At 38.3% G+C, this 16,515-nt stretch overlaps 2 protein-coding genes across 2 annotated transcripts; both read left to right on the forward strand.

Moving 5' to 3' along the window:
• The first annotated feature begins 7,758 nt into the window (after positions 1 to 7,758).
• Positions 7,759 to 8,125, forward strand: LOC108068278 (uncharacterized). The gene has a single exon (XM_017157742.3). It carries the CDS (start codon positions 7,803 to 7,805, stop codon positions 8,094 to 8,096), a length of 294 nt encoding a protein of 97 aa, XP_017013231.2. The 5' UTR covers positions 7,759 to 7,802; the 3' UTR covers positions 8,097 to 8,125.
• Positions 8,126 to 8,583: 458 nt separating this feature from the next.
• On the forward strand, positions 8,584 to 9,637 carry LOC108068267 (uncharacterized). The gene has a single exon (XM_017157730.3). It carries the CDS (start codon positions 8,630 to 8,632, stop codon positions 8,957 to 8,959), a length of 330 nt encoding a protein of 109 aa, XP_017013219.2. The 5' UTR covers positions 8,584 to 8,629; the 3' UTR covers positions 8,960 to 9,637.
• Positions 9,638 to 16,515: the final 6,878 nt, after the last annotated feature.

Below are 16,515 nucleotides of genomic sequence, written 5' to 3' on the forward strand. Positions count from 1 at the left end.
CTACGCCAGGATGAATATTGGAATTAAGCTTTAATTTTTGTATTTTTCCTTTAGAATAATTTATTAAAAAAACATTTAAGAAGGTGGACTATCAAAAACTTAAAGCACTGACCTTTTCTTGTATTTATTTTTAAACATATGCCATTAATTACTTGACTAGATAATCCTAAAACTAAATCTTTATTTCCTAATGCTGACACTTCCCGCTTTTGCTAAAAATATCTTTCAATCGCTGCCCTAAAAATAAAATATTACTTCCCTTACCGAAGCTAATAGATGCATTTCCCTGAATATTTTATGTTTGGGAACGTTGCCTCTACACATAAAGTATCGCTGACAACTTTTCGGGCTTGTTTGTCTGTTCTCCTACAGCTTTACTCCACTCCCGACCATAAATTCAAAAGCGAATCTGGCAAATAAACACAAATTCACACACAAACAGGGCTAGCATTTGCGTATATATAGAATGGGACTGGCAACATATCGTCCCGATGCGACGCGATCCAAGTGTCCAGATATGTCAACAATGTCGCTGTTAAGCGCCAGAGTCCGATGATTTTGGGCTGCCCCATGCCGCCACTTCTGTCGCCGAACAACACGAGCTTCCGCTTCACAGTAAGGGAAACATTTTCCCCATGCGTCACATTAAAAATACAATAAATGTTCGCCGAAACCTTTATAAATTTGAAAACGAACACAAAAAGGCAGCCAAAGCTGTACGCTTGATTGCCCAACTATTTTATAAAAGGTACCAGCAGATACACCAAATTGAATCAGCAGTGTTTAAAAGATTCAGCATAAACCGATTGCACAACATGCACAATATAAAATATTTAAAGTTGTCCATCCAACTGAAACGTGTCGAGATTAAAGCCCTCAAAGTAAACAGTTAAACGGGCTTTATATAAAAAACAAGAGAGAACGCTATAGTCGGGTTGTTGTCCCGACTATCTAATACCCGTCACTCAGCTAAAGGGAGTGCGAACACTGTGTCGGGTTGGTGTCCCGACTAATAATCGTAACTCAGCTAAAGGGAGTGCGAGGGAGATAGATATATAATTTTTGATTGCGTATAACTTTTTAATGAATGGTCCGATTTGAAAAATGTCTTCTACATTTCGATAGGTATAAATATACACAACAAAAATGCATTTATACTTCTCGGAAATCTTTAAAGATGTGGGCGCAGGACCCATTTTAAAATCGTTAGTGGGCGATTGTGGGCGTTAGAGGGGGCGTGGCACTCGGCTAAAATAAACTTGCGCTGCGTAGGAAGCCAAAGAATATGTGTGGGAAATCTCAACCTTCTAGCTTTTGTAGTTTCTGAGATCTCAGCGTTCATACAGACGGACAGACAGACAGACGGACAGACGGACAGACGGACAGACGGACATGGCTAGATCGACTCGGCTAGTGACCCTGATCAAGAATATATATACTTTATGGGGTCGGAAACGCTTCCTTCTAGCTGTTACATACTTTTGCACGAATCTAGTATACCCTTTTACTCTACGAGTAACGGGTATAATTAGTCAAATTGGACTTAAGTTGTAAATGTAAAGGTTAAATGAAAATGTGCGTTTGTAGATTTCTGCAAGAGATTCTTAATTAAAGTACAAGGAAAAGGAAACTTAGTTTTTGTGAAAATTCTGATAAATGATATTGATTTAAAATTGCACTTTTAAGTATGCTGTGACATTAAAGGTTTTAAAAAAGTAGATATAATAGGAAGCAAGAAGTTATGATAGGTTCACTTAATATGGTTTCACTTAACTCAAGAAATAATAGTTCAGTTAGGCCAAGAATTTAACCTCCCCAAAAATCCCTTGGATTACAGCACTTAATTTTAAGATAAATTTAATAAAACACTATTTTTTGAGAATATATTTTATTTGAACATGAAATAGAATCTAAAACGTATGGCATTATCGGAATCTTTCAGACGTTGAATTTGTGTGAATCGTTTTGGCAGACAACTGGAAGTCGTTCAAAGCCTACTGACTCATCCTACTCATCCGAGTGAAGTGGCTGCATTGTCCAGATATACTTTCTGGTATATATGTATATGGCGACATGCAAATTTGAATTCATATTTTTGCAACTTTATTTTAGTTTTAATTGCGCGCACGCAATAATTTTCCTTGATGGCGCATCAACGTCAAGGCGAATCGGTCGCCAACGCTCCATCCATCATAAAATGCCAGCTCAGCGGAGAATTCGGAGGGTTTGGGAGGAGATGGGGACGATTCTTTGATTATGAGCGCGTGCGCACAATCAGACAGCGAATTCGCAAATTCACAGAGGGTCTGGACTGGACAGCCAAGCACAGGACAGGACAGGGCAAAGTCAGAGATTCACCCAGTTGGGACCGGCTCGATTGTCATGCAGGGGGCGCATCGGCAATAAAAACGATTCTGCGATTCCCTCTGTGTGTTGGCCAAATGGCGTCTTGCGCCTTGTTTTGCATGCTGCGCTCGTTAAGAACGCCACCGAGAACAATGCAACAGTAGCAGCAGTGGGAGCAGTACACTCAAAATAAAACTAGAGAGTGTTAGATGGGGAAAAAAAACATCCAAAACCGTGTTTCTTTGCTACCATATCCAGTTTCTTCTGGTTGTTAGATTAAGTCTTTAAGACAGAGTACGTTTTTTAAAGCTATCTTATTAGTCCTTAAATTACTTTTAAAGGGTTTTAAAAATATAAATAGTAGGTCCATTTCTGTGTAATTTTTCTGTTTATAACTCTGTTTCAAGTGTTTCGACCGTTTATTTTTTAATGGGAAGGATACTTTTTGACAAACCTTCAGCTTTAATAGAGTTTAATTAATTAAATACTTATTTTGTAACCCAGTTAACATTATAATAGGTATATTAAAAATACTCATATTTCATCAGTATGTAAGAAAAGCATTTTTTGCTATTTTATTAATCCTTTTATTTTTTGCCAATTTGCATGCAGCTTTGAGCCACATAATTTTTGAGTGTAGAAACAGCGGATCCACAGCACCTAACCAACTGGTGTCCAGTAATGGGCTTAGCCCAAGTAAACCCCCCTTGCCAACCGAAAACGCTGCGGTTTATAATGACGTCTCGGGCAAAATAAGAATTGAGTCAAAGCCGCGACCTGCATATTGATTCGGCATGGATTAACAAACCTGACTCTCCTTCTCCACGGGCCAAGCCATAAAGCCAAGAATGCGCGAGACGTTTGCCTACTCATGACAATGCAATCCATTCTTATATAAATATTCATTTTATTTCATAGATCTACTGGCCACAGGTGCCTACTTATAAGCCAAGACCAGTAGTTGCAAAGATCAATTCGATTTGTTGTGGACCTTTATGGTCAAAAGAGTTAATCTTTTAATTTTTATGAGTAACAAGAACGATTTATGGAGGAATAGAATTATATTCATATTAGTCCCCCTTATTGTATAAATTGGAAAAGTAATTAAATTATTTGACAAATGTTATGGTCTTAAACATTTTAGCAAAATTTCTTTGATTTTTAAACTTTTAGATAGTTAATCTAACATCGCTGGCATCTGTTCCATAAGTTGATTACAACTTGTATTGACTTCTCTTGGCTAAAATCCATCACACTTCTCTTTTAAAAGTTTTGCAAGTCTCTTTGAGTTAACACGGCTCTTTTGTCTAGCTCTTAGTCCAAAGCCGAAAACCAAAAAAGAGGAAAATCAGGCAAAAAGCAGAAACCAATTTAATTTGTTTGTTTTACTAATCAGCGGCACGTACTCGCACGTTTTTTGCGTCAAAGTCTTTAGTGCGGTCTTTAGCTGAATTGTGTTCGCAGTCGTGGCCAATATCGGTGCTCTTGTTGTTGCTATTGCCGTATATTGGACGGTCTTCTGGCCAGGTCGGTTGTATTGGCTGCCGTTTGGTTAAACAGCCCACGTTTAAACATGGCTCAGAGCGTGCTAATCAAGTGGCTCCGAAAACAAAATTACGCGACCGAATGAGCAAAAGGCAGCTTCGGCTTTGTCTCGTTTTTCATATATTCCTAATGCCCTTGCTGGGGGTTCAATAATTTTCGTAACACTCTTGTAATGCAGGACAAACAATATTTAAAAGAAAATTAAATTGCATTATCTTTTGATTTTTCTACCAGTATCAAATTCATTTTACAGTTCAGGTAAGAGCACTTCCATATTTTATTTGGGTAATAGAATAATTTTTAGAATCAAATATCGTAAAAATCGTATTAGTTGGTAAATATGTATTGCTTAGATATTTTAAATTTTGCTTTAATAATATGCTTAAGATATTTTAATTAATAACTGCAGATATAAATTTATAATTTTTAAAATTGAAGAAATTCAGTGATTAAACTTAAAATATTATTTCAGTTTCTGAAAGAGTATATAAAGAGTGATCTTGCAAGACCTGACTGGTTCCCCGATTTTTTTTGATTGACTTTGATTTTTGGATGTTATTTGGTCGCGTTGCGTTGAAGTTGGTTTTGGTTTTGGCTTTGGCAGTGGATTTGGTTTTGGCTTTGGTCTCCGTTGAAGCTTGGGATTTGGGGCTAGGGGCTAGGGCTGGGCCGACGGTTGGGTACGCTTTGATGGCTTCTAGGTGAAGGTCATTGTGTGACTGAAATGTTAATTTGACTGCCTGTCATACTTATATGGCGGAGTGCCTGGGCCATTTCAGTTGTATTTTTTTATGACACTTGCTAAGGTTCTGCCTACTTAGAAGCACACATTCTTGCCGGTATTTATGTGGGCCTAGGAACCACTGGCCAAATCTCAAAATCCAGTTCTATTCTGTAGGAATGCAGAGATTTTTAAACCTCTAACGCAGATGAAGAAAAAATTTGTAATTCAATTAGATGCCATTGCTGAGACTGTCCAAAAGCAACAACTTGGAAAAAATTGATACACTCAGAAAAAAAATCGCCCTAAATTTTAGAAAATCGCCATACTTTGAAAATCGCCTTGAAATTCAGAAAATATTTCTATTTTTCAGAAATATTTTTCTAAATAATAAGAAAAACTTACCCTGATTAGATCAACTCCTCTTGTTATCCACTTTTAGAAAAATTTTCTGTTATTCAGAAAATTTTCTTTCAAACTAAGAAAAAATCGCCTTACATTTTAGGAAATTGGCCCAATCGGTAGCCTAGGGGTCTAATGCGAGCGGATTATTTGTTTTCTACGCTTATATTCGGAAGCGTGTGTTCGATCCCACGTCGAGGCGGACATTTTTTTTTTTTTTTTTTTTTGCGCATTAATATGAATACTTTAATACAAATAAGGATTTAGGTAAGCTAACATACACATAATGGATAAATAAGATTATAAACCTAAAACCCAAGAGAACAGAATGAGAATGTACTTTGTACAGCGCCTCTCGTGATGCTTCCCTGGCGCAGCTAGTAGAGTGTTTGACTGCAAACTGTGACGTAGGGGTTCGATTCCCGCGAGCGACCAAAATGTTTTTCTCAAGATAGTAAGTTATTTGATTTTTATGTTTATCATTAATAAATAATATAATAATTTCAGTTATTATTTCAGTTACAATTTAAGATTAAAGGTGTATAATATAATAATATAATAAGTAATAATAAGTTGAGAAACGAGAACCCCAACAACAACACCCCACTCCGACAGAGGGGTGGAGTCGGCATAACTCCCGATTCCCCGATTTTTTTTTTCTTCTTCTTATTTAATTCTGCAAAAACTAACCCTAAATTTAAGAAATTTTTTTTCTAATTTTTAGAACAATTTTTTCTAAAAGGCAAGGCGAGCTGCCTTTGGCTTAAAAAGTATGGCGATTTTCTAAAATTCAGGGCGATTTTTTTTCTGAGTCTATGCAAATAAATTCTTGGAATGGACTAAAATATTTTGCTTGTTAAAATTAAAATAATAATATTAAACAAGAATTATATACTTGCTAAATGAGCTTTAAAGTTTGTCTTCTAACAAAAACAAGAGAGAACGCAATAGTCGGGTGCCCCGACTATCAGATACCCGTTACTCAGCTAAAGGGAGTGCGAAGGAGATGGAGAAAAACTTTGATCCGTCGTAACTTTTTAACGAATGGTCCGATTCAAAAAATTTCTTCTACATTTCGATAGGTATTGATAAACACAATAAAACTGCATTTTTACTTTTCCAAAATATTGAAATTTTTAAAATCGTACATTAGCGATTGTGGGCGTTAGAGGGGGCGTGGCACCCTTTTGAAACAAACTTGCGCTGCGTAGGAACTCCTAGAATCTGCATGCAAAATGTCAATCTTCTAGCTTTTATAGTTTCCGAGATCTCAGCGTTCATACAGACAGACAGACAGACAGACAGACAGACAGACAGACAGACGGACAGACAGACGGACAGACGGACATGGCTAGATCGACTCGGCTAGTGATCCCGATCAAGAATATATATAGTTTATAGGGTCGGAAACGCTTCCTTCTACCTGTTACATACTTTTGCACGAATCTAATATACCCTTTTACTCTACGAGTAACGGGTATAAAAATATATATCAAATTAAATGATTTAAAGAAAATAATTATAGTACATCTCTACATTCTATTTTCTTTTATCAACTACTTTCTCTTTGATAGATTAAACATTCGAATATAATTCAATAAAAAGAAATGGAAAGTGTCGAAAACGGTTTGAGAATCAGTGAAAACGATTTGTGTAAGAGCTAACGTTGATTTCAATGGCGCCGTCTCAGACTCCAATGATGATGATGCAAATGTGCGACATATTTGCAGACAAGTCCGCGTTCAATTCAATGGATGGGTGGGTGCTTCTACGAAGGATAATGAGCTGCAGCGTGGGGAATCGAGTCTGGTGGCCCATCTAATGGTCTTGTTGGATGCTGCAACTTCAGCAGCGATTCAGCACCGTTTTGCTGATGCGGCACACTCCAAAGCCATAAAAGGGCATTAGCCTCGTGAGTAGATTGCATGTTTTTACCAGGGGGTTTCGTGAATGGGTGGGATGTACGGGATGTGGGAAAATGGGGGTTGGGCGGTAGCTGGAGAAACTGGTTGCGCGCGCTTTGGAAAATTGAATAAAGTGCCCGAGGAGCCAAAGGGGGATTGAAGCAACGAAGCGGAGTGAAGTGCTCGATGTTCGTAGCCAAGTCATTTAGGGGTTGCCGGCAGCATCCAGCAACGGCCTACTAGGGCGTTGCAGCTACAGTCGCTTTGGGAAAAGTACGATCTTACATCAATAAAAAATAATTTAATAAAAAAATAAAATGAATAATAAACTTAAATTTCAAAACAATTAAAAATCATTAAAAAAATTATTTTAGTCCCAGACCATTTATCGAAAATAGTTTTGTTTATTTATTTAAATATATTTGTTTAATATTTAAAAAAATAGGCTAATTATTTGCAGTTATCTGCAGTAGAATAGGTTTCAATGTACTTAAAATAAATTACGGGCTTAAACTAAATGCCTTTTCGAGCTAACTTGCCTAACAAGTGATTGATGATTCAAAGACCGACAATTAACTGTACAGATATATCAATTATTAGAAATTAATCGCAGACTTATTTGCATGACTGTTGAACCGCAAGTGGCTACGTGTCGTATGCGCTATGCTTGTTTGGCTTGGCCTGCGATGACTCAGATTCAGAGTGGAATATTGCACCGCGCAACGCATAAATATGAATGAGGAAACTCAAGCAGCCTGCAACTTGGGCTTAACCCAGACTGGATTTTCCAGAATTCCGCTGAACTATCACTGACCGATCCGATCCGTATAAAAACGAAAGAAATTACAACTAGAAATGCAGTTGTCCGCCGATTATTGAACAGTATGAAGAGCCATACTATTCCGATTCTGCTCCTACTTGGAATCATTTGTGCGGTGCTGATTGCTGCCCATCCGCACGATCTTATCGGGACTACAGACGATCCCAACTATGATGTCTTGGAGGAATCTGGCAGTGGATACAATAGCGCCGAAGAGTTTATGAACGCAATGGACGAACTAATTAGACGGTGGCAGGAATACGACGAAGCTCATGAAAACTCAACAGACCACTTGAGTCTCGATTACGATGAAACCACCTTGGATTCGATTGATTCCGTTACTAAGCCAGTAGCATAATTGTAAATAAAATATCCTTTTCTAATTTATTGATTGTCTAGAATTATAATTTATTTCTTCCTAATTTTTTGTTAGTAAGTAAAAACTAGAATATTGTGATAATTTAATCTTATAATAGTGAAAAATCTAAATCAATAGTAACTTTTTGTAAAAATTTTATGTAAAGTTAACATCTTTGATTTTGTTTGAAAATTAAAAAAAAACCCTATTTACCTCAAAAGCATTATTTCCTTTTTATACAACTTCTTTTCCAAAATTATAGGGAAAATATTAGAAAATTCTTTTCACTGTAGCTTTACTGGCAGTCAGAACATCGCTTAAGATATCAATTTATTTTGTGGTAAACAAGCAAAGTGCGCTGTTAACGAAAGCGGGAATTTCCCGCACTCACTTCAATCAGTACAAGTTTAACCTTTGTGTACAAAATATCAATCACACCTCGAATTGCAGATAACCCAGGGCAAGGCTATAAAAGCCAAGCTCGGAAGTCGACTGACATTCAGTCAACTGCAACCAGCGCTAATCGAAACAAAATGCAAACCATTCTCCGCCTTCTGCTACTGTTCGGATTAATCTATACCGCGATCGGTGCATCGGGTATATTTCAGAGTATAAACATAGGTGGCGGTGGAGAAGGAGGAACCAGATCGACAGGTAGCAACGATGACTGGAGCGATAGTGTTCACAACTCTGATGTCGATAGGGCTCTGAAGCTACTGGAAACATTGGATAACAGTGGCAATGATAGAAACAATTGGGGAAACGACGCCGTACAAGCATCTGGATTCGATGCCGATCGAGATTTAGGTGGAGATGATTCGAATGAGGATGCCCGCGGATTCCAATTCATAAACTTAGGTTAAGTGGCTGCCACGAGAAAAAAACGTACTTAAAATTTTTAGAATGTTTCCAAGGATAAAGAAGACTATAGATTAAATGGTATTGGTTCTTACAATAGTTAAGCGAAATAATAACTGTAATAAAAATATTAATATAAAGTCCATTAATGAGTTCATTTTCTAGAAATACTTGCATCGTTAAATAAAGAACCTTGACCCATTTCCCATTCAGTTAAACTTGTGTCATCATTTAGAAAATACAACTTTTACTTTCTATTAAAAATAGCGCTCCACTCCAAATGTCTTTAATCGAACAGCTTATGCTAATAAGATGAATAATAAAAAGAAAAAAAAACGAATCCAATTTTAAGCTTAGAATACTATGACGATGAAAACATAAATTAGCATATTTATGCGATTCAATGATGGAACCAACGTTCTGTGTTAATTGCCGAAGTTTAGTCTTTAGCCAAAGCGTTAACCAGTTATACATAAGTCCATATAACAAATGGAAGGCTATCGGGGAAAATTAAACCGATTTCCGCATCATAAATACGATTTTGTTTAGTGCTAATCAGCTGAAATGTGTTACACAAGATTTAGGTAAACTATTCGCTTAAATCGATTATAACTTTACATTGTAATTAAATTTGTGTCTTAAAAAGATTATAAATAAACGAGAACATTTATTTCTAAAACAAATGAATCCAATTTTAATTGCCCGTATTGAAACGTAATCTCAGTGCCGACAAATCAATCAAAAACAAACATCGAATGGAACAATCAATTATTTCAATTGCAATGCAATTACTATGCAAATTCCCTTGCCACACACGAATGTATGTACGACAGTACTCGTATAATTAAACAATTTCACGTTTAAATTTTGACTTAAATTTAAATGATTGCTTTTGCTAATTATTTCCCCAGTCACAATAACAAAAAGAGATGCGAATTGGAGGTGTAAATAATGTAAGCCACAAAACTGTGCTGCGTTTTTGCCACAGGACGAGCAGCAGCTTTCTGTTTTTAAATTTCAATTAAATTTAAATGATTAAAATTCCCCCTTTTTTGCTAGCACTTTAAATTCATATAATCATGAGCTTAATTGGGGATTTAATCCCCAGAAGTAAGTAAACAAACAAACAGCCGAAAGGATGTAAATTTCCAGAGGGGTGAAAATAATGGAAAACTCACACGAGTCGCGGTAAATGGAATGTGTTAATAAAGGCATTAAATACAGAGGATGGAAAGATGAACGTAAAACAAGAAAGGAAGCTAGCTTCGGCAAGCCGAAGCGTATATACCCTTGCAGATCATTCTATTAATTTACAAATCGCAAAAATGTTAAATTTCTTATTATTTCACATTAATTTTTCGATCGTTTCTATCACAGCTATATGATATAGTAGTTCGATCTTTTAAAAATTAAAATCGAAATTCGGAAATATTTCAAAATAGTCATATCCCAGAGTAGAAGGGAATGTAATAAAAACCAACAAAGATATAATTTTTTTCCCATTAATTTCCATTTAATTTTTCGACCGTTCCTATGGCAGCTATATGATATAGTGATCCGATTTACAAAACAAAAAAAACGAAATTCAGAAATATATAAAAAAAAATAGTCCCAAGAGTAGAAGGTAAAATTTAAAAAAACACCGGAGATAGAATTTTTTTACGTTTTTTTTTTTTGATCCTTCCTATGGGAGCTATAAGATATAGTTATCCGATCCGGTCGGCTCCGACATATATACTACCTGCAATAGAAATACGATTTTTACGAAAGTTTCATACCGATAGCTTTAAAACTGAGAGACTAGTTTGCGTAGAAACGGACGGACAGACGGACGGACAGACGGACAGACGGACGGACAGACGGACAGACGGACATGGCTAGATCGACTCGTCTTGTGATGCTGATCAAGAATATATATACTTTACGGGGTCGAAAACGTCTCCTTCACTGCGTTGCAAACTTCTGACTGAAATCATAATACCTTCTGCAAGGGTATAATAATTTGGAATGTATGCTAGCTGCTGGCTATGAAAACTCGCTCAGTGTCACAACAGAACAATTGCCCTTTGAGTTGGTTTTGAGGCCTCTATTACGCATACGCAACGTGGCCAAAGTTAAAGCCACATTGTCTCGATTTCCTATGGCAGACACAAGAACGAAATGAAAATGGGAATCGGGGTCGCAATGAGATAAGCCAGACAGTCAGGTCATAAAAAGGGCGGAATTAAAAGAAATAAACACTAAACACTCGAAATATGAACAGCAGTCTTAAAGTAAAAGTTAAAGCTGCCCCGGAATCGGATTCGGATTTCCACTCCTTCCAATTCAGCAGCATCAGCAGAGCTTTTTACGCAGCCAACTGATTAAATTTATTTATTATGTCACTCTCTGTCTGTGTCTCACTGGATGGCTGACTTCCCCCCACTTTATGGTCTGTTCTAGCTCTTAAGACCCATAATGGCAGAGCAATCGTTGGCTTAAGTCCCCCTTTTTGCCTTATCGATGGAGGGCAAATTGAATTTGGACTGCTGCTTATCAGCCTTTTGTTTACTTTCTTATCGGGTATCCCAAATCTCGGCAAATGATATAAGATATAGCGCGGCTCTTGTGCCAAATACTTTAGAGATAAGAAAAGTGGAACCAAGAGGGAGTATCAAAAAGTAGAAGTACGTGTCTTGAGAGCACTTTTCCTCTGAGAAAAATTGCAGTCGTGATTAGCTTGTAATATTAGGTTGGTTCCTTTGGGTTATTCCGTTATTTACTAAAAAATATTCCCATCTTACATATACTTTCCGTCTTGAGGGAGTTTCAATTCTTGCGAATGGCATTAACCCCCTGGCTGGGGTATTCTGCCATCGATTGCTGGCCACAATTAATTACCACATTCGAGCAAAACAAATTCTGCATTTACCTGTTTTTCCTCTTTTGCATTCGCCCAGACAATTAACAGGCAGCTCGTTGATGCTTGTTGTTGCCCCTCTGCGTTTAACAAATGCAAAAATAATTATAATTAATGCAGAGTTTTTGGCCTTGAACTTGCATAACCTGCTGTAGCTCTCCCTCTCTCTCTCCCTCTTCGACGTAATTACTTTGTCGCTTGTGGTTCTGCTTTTTGGCCAGGCCAACAAAATCGTCATCGGCATTGTCATGACCAGTTCGTGGGTGAGTCCCAGCAAACAAAAATTTCGCATTCATATTTGTTTAGCCGTAGCCACAAAAAAAAAGAGAAAAACGTTGCTTAGCATTAAAATATTTTCAGCTTCGCTGGGCAGCGCAATGCAACTGCAAAATAAAGAAAAAATTCAAATTCAAATAGTTAGTTAGCTCTATCTCTCTGTCTATGGCCAAGTTCAAGGTGAGCACTTGCCTCGAAACTTGGCGAGTTTCTGTGGAAACATCGACCGGGCCATATACGATCTCCCGCCTATTACTCACCTTTGACAAGGCCCCAAAACAATCGCGAGTATTAGCCTGACTCAGAAAACGGGGCTGGTGGCGAAAGGGAGGGGATCAGCCAAGTGCAGCCAGCTCAGCTCATCCGAGAACGCACACGGGGAAAAGCGGGGAGCGCATTCACTCAGCTCGCTAATTAATAACTCAGCCAAGTCGGCACTAAATCATACTATATATAGGTGAAAAAAGATCGGACATTAGGTTATTTTATACTTAGTCAGGTGATGCAGTTAACTGGGATGCATTCCCAGGCAGCAAAGAACCAACTACTTTTAACTAATAATAATTTCAATTTGTTATATTGTAAGTGAGTGCTGTCATTAAGTCTTACAGTATAATTCAATTAAAGAATCCATCTAATTTATAATACATTTCTTAGGAAAAGGTTGTAAAAAAATGTAGTAGAATTTAATTATTATTCGGTTCAGCCTTAAAGGCAGAAAGTCTATAAATAGGTACTGCGCCCAATTGGAAACAAATAGCGAAGAGTTCCAAGTCATAACCATAGTATTCCCCCTATTCGATGCACCACTGACCCACTTGCCTCATGAATGCGGCGCCTTCTTCTCTTGGGGGCAAAGAGTCAGCCCCTCTTGGGTGCCCACCCCTCCCAATATTCCTCCATAATCATTTCATATTTGCCCCGCCAGTTCAGTTCTTATGCAACATTTGAAGATGCAATTCCTTCGGTTCGCTCTCGGTTTCTCGGGCCTCTGCTCTTTGCTGGCTGCAATTTTATTGCTAAATTAAGTAATTGGTCCAAGAAGCCGCCTTCGCATCATCCCCTCCCTTTGACTGCCCTGCATTCGCTTTGGATTCTGCAATCCAAATGTTCTCTGTGCGGGTAAATGTATCTGTATCTGTGCCTGTGCCTGAGTATCTTTATCTATTAGACCGCTGGCGGCCTCGTATCTGCATCTGGGCATCGGAATCGCGAGGCGGCACACAATGAGAAGCGTGCTCTGTGCTCTTCTTTGGTATTCCACTTCTGCTTTCCATTGCGAATGTGTTTTGCAGATGCAATTCGAGGAGCTGCGACTGGGGCAACGGGGCGCATACTGAATGCGGGCAAAGCCGAGGCAGAAACCAAAATAATGCAAATATACAAAAAGAAAATGAAGTCAAAGGGGGCACTCAGCATGCGAGAGTGTGGGTTGCGCAACTTTGCAGATACTTCTACAGAGCAATGGGTCTCGCTTCTGCTACTTGCATTCTGAAGAATCTTTAGGGGCATTATACCCATGCATATATAGACTCCCCCTCAAAGCCAGAGCCAAATCCAAATTCAAATTCAAAGAAAACTGAAACTGAACCGAAACTTTTTATGGCTGCCAAATGGCCAGACGTAAAATGGCATTACGAATTAATAAATAACAAAATCCGGGCGCAAGGGGGCGAGGCCATAAAATGAAGCACGCAAAGCAGATGAACTGAAATTCCAAGGTCGCTGGCAAAAGAACTTTTTGTTAGCATGTTTATGAAGATTTCTGAGTTTACTTTTTGCTGCTGCTGCTTGTTGTGATGCTCATTTCTCGGTTCTCCTCGGTTTGTTTAAAGAAGAATTAGTCGGCCGATCGCTTGGGAACTGGAACTGGAATTTCGGGACTCGCACCGAACTGAGTTCACTGAGTTGCGTTGAGAGAGTTGGGTAAATGGAGTGGTCGGCAGGTAATGCGACAAATGAAAGGAAAAAGCACCGACGACGACGAAAAAAAATGTTTAATTTCAGTGCTAATTAAAGACGCCGATTCGAAGCCAGCTCAGAATGCTGTATATACAGATGCTTGTGCACATTTAGCCAACTGAATTTATGTGCACGGCTTTCTTTGAATTGCGCAGCAGCCAAGATCTCGAGATTCGTTCTGGAATCGGGGTGCTGTACTGAACTGAACAGAACCGAACACACTAGCCTTGACCCCAATGATATCAGAAAGCCATAAGCTCCCGCACCCTGGGCGAGTTCTATAAAAAGCACAAACGAAACATCAGTTAAGACTAATTGAGTTTGGCTAAAATTGGTCAAAATGCGCAGCAAGCAGCCAGCAGCCAAGACAAGAGCATCCACCAATTCAATCCAATCCAATCCAAGATTCGCCTCAACAAATCCATCAACGACAAGCAGCTCGCGACGATGACTGCTGCAAAAAGTCACCTTTTGGCACCTATGTATATCTATATCTACCTGCCGGATGACATCACCGCCGCCGGCGACGACAATTACTCGGAATACAAATAAAGAATTGCGACCCCAACTTGGTCGCAGGCTATCCTCAAAAGCTGGCAAACTGCAGCATGGAGCATGACAAGGCACCAAATACCAAATGGCCGCAGAACGCAGAACGAGCTCGAAATCTGAGAGCCACGCCAAACGAACGAACAAACAAACAAACAATCGTTGAATCGAATTCGTTGTCCAAGACGCGGCTTTTAGAGCCAAGTCGATCGATGCTGCAGGGTGGCCATAAATGGCAAAGGCTTTGCGCCGATTATTCATACGCCATGTGGCCGGCGAAACAACTTGATTCCAGATGCATTTGGAAAGAGAGAAAAAAATAAATATATTATCCTTAAAGTGACCATAATAAAATATAAACAAAAGAATAAAATTATACTTTAATATTTTCATTTATCTACATTTATTTAAATATGTCTAAAAGTTGTAATGGGCAAACGGTAATAACACTAAATTGTAGTGGCAATCGAATAATACTTTTGACTTTGAAACAACTTGATTCCATCTGTCTGATTCCTTCCTTATGGCCACTTAATAAAAAATATTATAAATAATAGGTGCTCTAATATTTTCATTTAACCACATTTATTTATTTATTTAAATATATCTAAAGGTGTCAATGGGAACACGATAATAACATTAAAATTCCATTTTAGTGGCAATCGCTTAATACGATCGCTTTGGGCTTTGACAATTCCAAACGATCGATTAATCCATCTATCACTCTCGAATAAACCCATTAAAGAGTCTCTGAATTGAGTTTTTACCACATCATTAGCTCGAGGGGACTTCGTGGTTCGTCATAGAAAGACTCTATGATTAATGACCGCACTTGTCTGCTCTACGTTCACTTAATTGGTTAATTAATTTGTGTAACTTTTTGTAAATATTAAGTCGTTTAAGTGACGCACTCCGAACGCCGCCCTTCAACTCTTTTTCCTCTTTCCCCCAAAAAAAAGAGAGGTTTGTGCCCCATATTTAGTAGTTATAACAACCCGTAATTAGGCTTTCGCAGTTTTGTTTGCCTTTTGTTTGACTCTTTTTTCTGTTTACTGCTTGTTAACTTTGTTTTGTTTGAGATCATTTTTGGGGTCCACCCCTTCGGCCCTCGCCCCTCCCCCCTCTACTCACCCCCTCCTGCTGAGTGGTGGCACTCAAGTGGCAATTAGTGTTGACATTCATTAGCTGTGATTAAAATGAGATCAGATTGTGGCCGGCGATGACGAGCAGCACGTGAGAGGAGGGCTGATCTGCTCCGAAAGGCGTGTGATTCACACGCAGAGTTTTGCAAAGTGAACTCCATCAACTCCTCAACACTGGGAAAAAAATTCTTAAGCATATCGAAACTTAAGATAAATGTATTAAACTGCAAGTAAATACATTTGAGAATGTTTACAAAATTATTATAAATATTTTACAAACAAAATTTGGAACATGTATTTAAAATTTTTATTTCCATTGAATTTTAACGTTTTTGAGTAAAAATAAGAGTAGTGTGGCCATTAGAATGCCTGCAATTTGGCTAATGACAGCAGTGAGATGCAAGAGATTCGGTTGAAAATAAGTCGCAATTCCCTGGAATGATTCTTCTAATGCAGAGCAGAGAACTAGATAGATAGATGTGCATTTGCAGATGCAGATACAGCTGCATTACTCTGATGATCTGTGGCCTGCTACTCGCCTCTTTTTCGGACAATTCGCGGACTGAATTGGAATTCGCATCTGCAATTCACATTCGCTTAGAAATACCAAAGAATCCAAATGAAGAGAAGAGCACAGAGCACGCCTCTCACTTCGCGATGCCCAGATGCAGATACTCAGATGCAGATACAGATACATTTACCAGCACAAAGAACATTTGGATTGAAGAATCCA

The sequence above is a fragment of the Drosophila takahashii genome, chromosome 2L (assembly GCF_030179915.1).
Source record: "Drosophila takahashii strain IR98-3 E-12201 chromosome 2L, DtakHiC1v2, whole genome shotgun sequence".
Taxonomy (NCBI): domain Eukaryota; kingdom Metazoa; phylum Arthropoda; class Insecta; order Diptera; family Drosophilidae; genus Drosophila; species Drosophila takahashii.

What these genes read in the sequence shown, in the direction of transcription:
- LOC108068278 (XM_017157742.3), top strand. Translation starts at nt 7,803, where the DNA reads ATGAAGAGCCATACTATTCCGATTCTGCTCCTACTTGGAATCATTTGT.
- LOC108068267 (XM_017157730.3), top strand. Translation starts at nt 8,630, where the DNA reads ATGCAAACCATTCTCCGCCTTCTGCTACTGTTCGGATTAATCTATACC.